Source organism: Trichechus manatus, unplaced genomic scaffold (genome assembly GCF_000243295.1).
Source record: "Trichechus manatus latirostris isolate Lorelei unplaced genomic scaffold, TriManLat1.0 scaffold00024, whole genome shotgun sequence".
Lineage (NCBI taxonomy): Eukaryota > Metazoa > Chordata > Mammalia > Sirenia > Trichechidae > Trichechus > Trichechus manatus.
In genome coordinates, this window is record NW_004443960.1 from 22,892,111 (window position 1) to 22,900,907 (window position 8,797).

Below are 8,797 nucleotides of genomic sequence, written 5' to 3' on the forward strand. Positions count from 1 at the left end.
AAGTCCCTGGTATAAGCACACCAGATAGAAGTCATGAGAACAGAGAAGGTAGCCCAGGGAATGTGACGGCGAGAATAAGGAGAAGGACAGAAACTTAGGAAACACTAAAAGGGCAGGCAGAGCAGAAGCTGGGCAAGAGAATGAGAAGGCACAGTGGGGGCAGAGCCGGCAGACTGGGTCTGATTCTGAGGGATGGGACCCTGAGGCCGGCATTCCTGGCATGGTAGGTGTATGCAAGCCTCCATTCCTCTGACAGACACAACTGCAGAATTCTAAATATTGTGCGAGAGAGGAATAACCCTGTTTACAAGATGCCTCATAAATGTCTGTAGAAAATACAAAAGGAGGAAGACACAGATCATCTGTACCACCAGTTCCTCCTTTTGACACATCTGGTGACAAAACAATATAATATAGCACATCATAGTTACCCTGTGTGCCACTGAAATTATCACTTTAATGTTTTATGGTTTTAAGGCTCAGTGTATGCTCATGAGAAAGGAACCTGTAAAACCAAGCACAGAACTGCGTCATGAACGAAAGGTACTGTGCTCTACTTGGTGGAATGCAGAAACCTGAACACTCTGAGTACCCTGGAACAGACATACAGTGGTCTGGCCACCTACAGCTCATCCTCTTCTTCTCTATAATAGTATCCTGATTTTTCTTAAGGATATTCCCCAGCCCCATAAAGCCTGTGAGCTGAAGGTAGGACCACAGCTCATGCTCTAGGGGTGGGTCTGATTAGCTGAATCTCCTCACCCAACCTCACCTCCTACCACGGTAACTAGAGTGGAATGGGAATGTTCAAAAATGTGGAATGTGACTCAATTCAGGTCAGTGCAATAGGAGATTTCTATCTGCCAGTGGTGTGGAAGAAGCTTTCTCATTCCATTAAGAAAACTACTGGGAGAGATGCTCTCTACTCCTGCTGGAGACACACACGGAAGTTCACAGCCCTTGGAAGCCGCTGGTAGCCAACTTACAAGCATGAAGGGTACCCATCTTGGAACAGAGCAGACATTAAAAAGATATAGAGACAATGCTCTACATTCTACTTTGGTGAGTAGTGTCTGGGGTCTTAAAAGCCTGTGAGCGGCCATCTAAGATACTCCACTGGTCTCATCCCTTCGGGAGCAAGGGAGAATGAAGAGAACAGGATACAAGGAAAAGATTAGTCCGAAGGACTAATTGTCCACAGCTACCAAGGCCTCCACCGGACTGAGTCCAGTACAGCTAGATGGTGCCCACCTACCACCACTGACTGCTCTGACCAGGATCACAACACAGGGTTCTGGACAGAGCTGGAGAAGGATGTACAGCATAATTCTAACTCACAAAAAAAACAGACCAGATTTACTGGCCTAAAGGAGACTGGAGAAACCTCGAGAGTATGGCCCCCAGACACCCTTTTAGCTCAGTGGTGAGGTTACCTCCGAGGTTCACTGTTCAGCCTGGGAGTGGACAGCCCCGTAAAACCAAATGAGACTAACGAGGTACAGGAGTCCAGTGACAAGGGTCAGAAGGCAGAAGGGGACAAGGAAGCTGGTGATAGGGAACACAAGGTTGAGTAAGGATATTGTTGATGTGTTGTGAGATTGTTAACCATTGTCATAGGGCAAGATGTGTAGTAACTGTTAAATGAGAAACTATTTTGTTCTGTAAGCCTTCATCTTAAGTGAGAATAACAGCACAATTGGAAGAGCGTAGTCAATGTCACTGAACTGTGTATGTAGAAATTTTTGAAACGGTGTATCTTTGGCTATGTGTATTTTCACCAAAAAAAAGGTTGAGAAGTTAGAGGGTTAATATGTTGTGGGGTTGTTAACCAATGTCATAAAACAACATGTGTACTACTGTTTCATGAGAAACTATTTGTTCTGTAAGCCTTCACCTGAAGTACAATAAAATATAAAAAAAAAAAGATATAGAGACGAGAAAGGAACAAAACTCTTGGGTTTCTGGTTACACCACTGAAATGTTAGACTGAGTCTTACCTCAAATCCACCCAACCTCTGGACTCTCCATTTACCGAGCTAATAAATTACTTGGACTTCCCAAGTTGGTTTAAGGTAGGCCTCCAGCTTTTGCCATCAAAGGATTCCTAACTGACATGTCCATTCTTTTATCAATGACAAATGACCTATGGAGTCTCTAAAAGCATCTGGAAAAAATTCAATGGATCAGGGCTTTGAGCCCAGCAATGTCTTAAGCATAAAGGAATGCTATGGTCAGGCAGGTGTCAGGAGCGTTAACGGCAATTTGAGGTACAAATCTGCAGTTAAATCTGCTGAGGCTGACTGGAAGAAACGAGCTAATCAGAGGGGTGAAACAGCTTCGGACGTAGGACTGAAGCTCTGTGCCGCATCTGATACTCACATGTCTCCTCTCGGCGTCAGTGCCATGCTGGCCCTGGAAGCAGCCCGTCAGGCGCTTGTGCGACTGGTGGCACATTGACCGCACCACGTCCAGGCGCCGCTCAATCTGACAAGAGAGACAAAGGAGCCATGTGCAGGGCCTGAGGACAAACTGGGCCTCACCCTCATGTGGCAGGAAAAGCATCCCAGAGTCTTGTTTAGCTCATGAGTGTAAATGGAAATGATTCCCATCCACCTACACCAGGGTTTCTCACTATGGACACTTTGGGGCTGGGTTAATTCTGAGTTGTGGGGGCTGTTCTGTGCATCATAGGATGTTTAGCAGCATCTCTGGCTTGTACCTTCTAGATGCCAGTAGCAACCCCTTCCCCCATATGTGACAGCCAAAAATGTCTCCAGCCATTGCCAACTACCCCTGGAGGGCAAAATCACCCCTGGCTGAGAACCACTGATCTCCCTTACACTGAGGTTTTCAGATCCCTTCAAGGTTGAATCTATCTGCAGGGAGAGGGGAGAGTTTTAACTAAAACTTGCTCTCAGACTGAGTGATGGCTGTCAATTTACATGCTACAGTACTAGCAGGGCCTCAGGTCGAACGTGTACAACTGCATATGAATAGTCCTGCCCCAGACCCATTGCCAAGTGGGCAAAACCAGAGGGATACTCAGAAGCTCTCTGCTGTACATGGCAATGGAACCTTCCACATAAGTACATCAGAAAGAAGACTCAAAAGAAATGTTCCACAATTTCAACTCAAGATCAGTGTTTTCAAAATTATTCCTTTTTGAGTTTTGTTTTGTTTGTTTTTTAATCTCTAAAGCAAAATGGACAGCAAGCAGTAAGAAGCACTAACTTCAGGGACCCACACATCACGATTAGTTTCCTAAAATATTATGCTGGGACAGGGCTGTTTATGGCAAAGAGAGCTGCTTTTTACAGGAAGGAATGCCGAAAATGTGTATTCTGATGACTCATTAAGAATGAGAGCAGGCCCTTGGGGATGCTATTTTAAAGAAAAGTCAACAAATTCAAAGCAGAATTCATTTTGACCCCACAACATTTTACCCAATGAGATGGTTTTATGCTCCTTCTCAAGGGTCCTCACCACACCAACAGCTTCTCCTCAGATCCAAGTTCCACCAGGACTTGGAGTAGCAGGCAAGTTCATATTTAGAAGCAGATGCCGAGTCACTGTCCCCAAATCTTATAATGGCCAGATTTTAAAACATTAGAAAATGAATACATTCTTCATTTGCCTCAAGAACAGAAAAAAAAAAATTTTTTTTTTTAATTCTAATTTCTACTAGAATGTAAACTCCACAAGGACAGGGGCCTTGGTCTGTTTTGTTTACTGATTTATTCTGTGTTTGGAACAGTATCTGGCACACAAACAAAAGGTGTTCACATAACATCTGTTGAAACGACAAGTACGTACTGAGTACCTGTGCAAGGTACTAGAAAAAGAACAGTAAATAAATCATGGTTCCCGCCCTCCAGGGAGTCACAGCCTCTTGAGAAAATTCTACCCAACCAAAATAAAAGGCAGCCTCTTGCAACTGCTCTAACAGAGGTCTAGGGAAAGAGCTAGAAGAACACTGAGCAAATCAAGGGAAGTTTCACACCAGAAACCAAATGATCATAGGTGATAACAGTAACAACAAATCACTAATATCTACCACCTCCTACATGCCAGGCTCCCTTCCCAGCGTGTGACACGTTTTACTCATTAAGCTCCTGTAACAACTCAATGGGCTGGATAGTGTTACTCCCCTCATTATAGAGATGTGGAGGCTGAGGCATAGGTTAAACAAACCCCCAAGGCCACAGAGCTAGTCAGGGGCTGGATATGTGAACCAGGCAGTTGGGAACCCATGTCTGCACTTTTTACCACCACTCTCCTCAATAGCTAAAAACAACATAAATCAGAGGGGGGAAATATTTGTAGCAATTGTGACAGACATGAAGTATTTGTATTATAAAATAATTCAGTGATATATCTTATTATTTATTATTGTCTAATAACCAATAGGAGCCCGTGGGTGGCACAAACAATTAATGTACTCGGCTGCTAACCAAAAGGCTGGCGGTTCGAGTCCACCCAGGGGTGCCTTGGAAGAAAGTCCTGGCAAGTTACTTCTGAAAAATCAGTCATTGAAAACTCTACAGAACATAGTTCTACTCACATACAGGGGTTGCAATGAGTCAGAATCAACTTCACAGCAACTGTTCTTTTTTTTTAAATAATAAATAAATTATAACTTAAATTCATAATTTAAAAACCATAAAATAAAGAGTTCCAGAAATTGACTTCAGACCTCAATGGATGTTTGGACAAATAAAACCAGAACGGACAGTTGCTACCCGAGTCCCTTGGGAATTCTGCCACCCTCAAAGTACCTGCAAGGTCCCCTGGTCCTCATCTTAGGTTTTCAAGGATGCAATGAGATAATGCATATTACTGAGGTGGGATGTGAAAGAGAATACTGGTGTGACAAAGTCTAGCTCAGTTAAAGCTTGATGAGATCAAATAGTATTTCTGAAAGTCTGAAAATGAATTTGAAATATACGATAAAAACCAAGTAAGAAGGGCTGTTAAGGGTGATTCTTTAATAATCTTAAAAACAAACTTCTATTCCTTAATAAAAATTTCTATTCCTCAAAAAATAAAAAACTCAAACAAGTAAAAGAAAAAAATTTTCTTAAAACATTCTACCTGCAGAAGGTTGTTATAACTTAGAACGCTGTCTTAGCATGATATGGTGGAAGGAGCAATTGGATAAGATATGCCAGCTTCTTCTCTCCATAGGAAAAGACAGAAAGTCACCTAAGTCACCTGGGAGCAGATGTTTGTCCTTCAGGGACTCACCTGAGTAGACCTGCTCCAGGTTATGCAAATGAAAGGCAAGTAGACAGGTAAGACTGTTCAATAGAAACTTCTGTGCCAGAAGACGTTTTGCCCTTCCCTAAGTAGTCTGGTAAGTATATGTGTGTGTGGGGGTGGGTAGGGGTTGTGAAGTGACTTGCATAAAGGGTCCAAGGCCTTCTGGGAGAAATTCCCAGTGGCCCCAAAGTCAGGGAAACCTATTGAGAGACAGACTGGAGAGGCTGGGAAGCAGAGTGGTCAGGGACCTGTGGTAGGAAACGTCCTTACAGGGAGGGAAAAAAGCCTGGGCTGATGACTGGAGGTCCCTCAGGGCCTCAGGGTAGTTCTGACAGATCTGCTCATGGTCACTGGGACCAGAAGTCTCTCAGGACTCAACTCGGCCCAGAGTCATACCTTGGAGAATAATAGCATGGGGGGGGGGGGGCGGTGAGAACCTGAAGATATAGGTTAGAGCTGGTGGGGCCCTGGGCTCCAGTTGGCAGGGTTCTGTCCCATCAAGGACAGCATCACAGCAGCAGTCTCGAGTCGGTCAGCCTACCCAGGACACGTGACCAAGCCACAGTGCCAGTGGACAGACCAGGCTGCCCTGGTCCCACCCCCAGCCCACCCCAACACCTGGCACTTGAGTTGCTGGAATAGCCCTATCTGAACTTCTTAACATGACACCGAAGTTTCAGATCCCTTTTTTTAAAATCCCCCTGCAACTCAATTGCTTTTCTTTCCTGCTCAAAACCATGCTAGTCAATTTTATTGTTCCAGGCAAAAAATACAAGCTTCAATTCTCATCTATGGGGGTTTTTCCCCCTCTCTTTATATGTCTTTAAACAGAGCATTTTAAAAAGATTATATTTGGTTACCTGTAACAGATCTTCACTGAGGACTTCTGTTTTCTCAGCTCTGTGGGAAAAATTAAAAGTTCCGAGTTAGAAATCCAGAAATGAAAAAGCAACTCATGAAATAATAATCTGGAGTTTAAAACAAAAGAGGCAGAAATGAATGGCAAAAAAGGGGGAAATTTCATCAATTTTTACATCAGAGGGCAATGTAAGCAAAACCAAAGGGGGGCGAGAAGTTTGCAGAGAACAGCAACCCAAAACCAAAGGGGGGGGGAGGAGTTTGCAGAGAACAGCAACCCAAAACAAGAACAAGTCATCTGTAACAGTGGGTCTCCAATTTGAGCATGTACAGAATCATGGGGGGAAAGAGGGTGGGAGAGTCAAAAATAGATTTCCAGGCCTCATCCCAGGAAATTCTACTTCAATAGGTCTGGAGCAAGATTCTGAATTTTTAACAAGTCCATTCCCACTGAGAATCCCACTGCAGGAGGTCCACAGACAACACTTTGAGAAAACACTGTTTTAGAGATGCTCAAACGTCCATTCTTAAAATTCTCATTTCCAAGTTTCACAGCCTTACTGCAGCAAATTTGTGACAAATCCAGGAACATTATGCAATAATACAAGTCCAGACCATCACACACAATAATGATAATACTGAGTATTCTGTCCTTCAGAGTTCCTGGGTGGTGCATATGGTTAACAAACCTGACTGCTAACCGAAAGGCTGGAGGTTCAAGTCCACCCAGAGGCATCTTGGAAGAAAGGCCTGGCAATCTACCTCCAAAAAATCAGCCACTGGAGCGCAGTTCTACTCTGACACACATTGGGTTGCCATGAGTCAGAATTGACTAAATGGCAACTGGTTTTATGTTCTCTTTCAAATGTCTTCCCACCTTTACTCTAAAAAGAAAAAGTACTTTTACAACTTTCCCCTTGTCTATGCTTCAGAACTACCATTAACAACTTCCTGGGCCTTCCCAGAAAACTATCATGGCCCCCAGCAATCAGCAGAAGAGTGTTCTGAACTGCTTGCATCTCAGTTGCCAGATACTGATCGATAACTTTTTAAGAAGACTTTTGTCTGCACTTCAACAGGGCTGTATCACTGCGATACACAGTACCCAGAATTACTACAGTCAAGGTGCCATTTTGGTCTTCTGATTCAAACATTGATTTGAGTCGAGTTATTTAACTTCCCTACCAAATTCCCATTGAAACAAAGAAATTATTAAAGAAACAAGAATCCAGTTCATCCCTGAACAAAGGAGAGGAGGGAGCATCAATTTACCAGAAACTGTGAATCTTTTTCATAAGATGTAGTGCAGAATAGAAGGCGGCATGATCTTGCCATGAACCAATGCAAGAGAAGGAAAAGCCTGTTTGGCCAGAAAGTAGATGGGACCACCCAGGATGACCTCAGAACACTGCTCAGCTCAGAGCAGTGCCAGCTGTGGGCAAGGACAAGAAGTATCATGGGGCACACCTTCAGCGTACACTCAGGGCAATGGCACATTAAGTGAAGAGAGGGCATTGCCACAGAAGATTTCAAATGCCAGCCATCACAGCAGTGCCCCAATTAAATCAGAGGTGGCTCACTCACTGGTTTCTGCAGGAAGCCGGAACTCTGACCTGGCTCAGTACCTCTCAGGTCCAGAGGAGATGAGGCCAAGGGTCCTGCTCCCAAAGGGGGCCACTGTCAGCCCTATCAGCAAGTTCTGCCAGCAGCAGGCCAAAACAGGCCATCCAGGCCCTTGCCTGGCATGCATGGTGCCAGGCATTGCTGAAGCGCCAAACATGGATAGTCATGCCAGTTAGGAGAATGGAGCATGGCCCCAGCTGACTGTGAGATCAAGCAACCAGCCTCAAAAAGAAACCCTACAGTCAGCCCAACAGGGCCTTTCTCGTCATGAGGCCTCACCGTAAGCACCTTCCATGCCTCTCACCAATAGCTATGCCTCTACTCTAGCAAATACCATCACTGGGTTGTGTAACTTTCTCCTTTTCTTCTCTATTCAGGACCAAAACGTGGACAGGGCCCTGCGCAACCTCTGACAGAACCCACCTTGATGCTGAAATCTCTACAGGTGCAGGCTTCCATCTGTAAGGATAAGTACACAGAGAAAAGTCCCAGGACCTATTAAAATATTTCAGAACTTCAAAAGAAAAGATTCAACCAGCCTGAGAATCAGAATAAATTATGTCCTGTTATGAAACAAAATTGTGTGCATTCTTGTTCAGTGACCTCACATTGGTAACTTGAAATCAAAAATTAAATACAATGTCAGCACAATACAATCAGGGCATCCCTCCATCCATCCGTCCGTCCAACCATCCATTCATCCATGCATCCATCCATCATTATTCGGAGAGTTGGCTGTTAAAAATTTACCAGCACAGGGAGTTCCGGCAAAATGGCGCTCTAGGCAGAAGCACCACGCCGTCCCTCCACAACAAAGATCCAAAAAACTAAACCAAACAGAGAATACAACAATCCTGAAACCCTAAAACACCAAATGAACAGATGAAGAATTCAGCCAAACACCAAATGGAGTGAGAAAACTGACAGAGAACGGAGAGCAAGGAGAGATTCATGCAGAGGTCCCCTACCAGCTAACGCAGCGTGGATCCACCATCTTGGACTCCTATCGGAGACCAGCAAACGGGGATACGAGAAAGCAGCCTCACGGAGCGTCCAG

The 8,797-nt window shown here is 44.4% G+C and overlaps 1 protein-coding gene across 1 annotated transcript in view; it reads right to left on the reverse strand.

Annotated features, from left to right (window-relative positions):
* The window catches only part of ARHGAP17 (Rho GTPase activating protein 17), a 60,691-nt gene extending 54,432 nt beyond the window's left edge, over positions 1–6,259 (reverse strand). Inside the window, exons 1-2 of the mRNA XM_023728535.1 lie at positions 6,120–6,259; positions 2,380–2,484 (exon numbers count right to left, since the gene is read on the reverse strand). Coding sequence (XP_023584303.1) covers positions 2,380–2,454 — 75 coding nt within the window. The 5' untranslated portion in view covers positions 2,455–2,484; positions 6,120–6,259. The remainder of the gene's footprint in view (positions 1–2,379; positions 2,485–6,119) is intronic.
* Between the last annotated feature and the right edge of the window lie 2,538 nt (positions 6,260–8,797).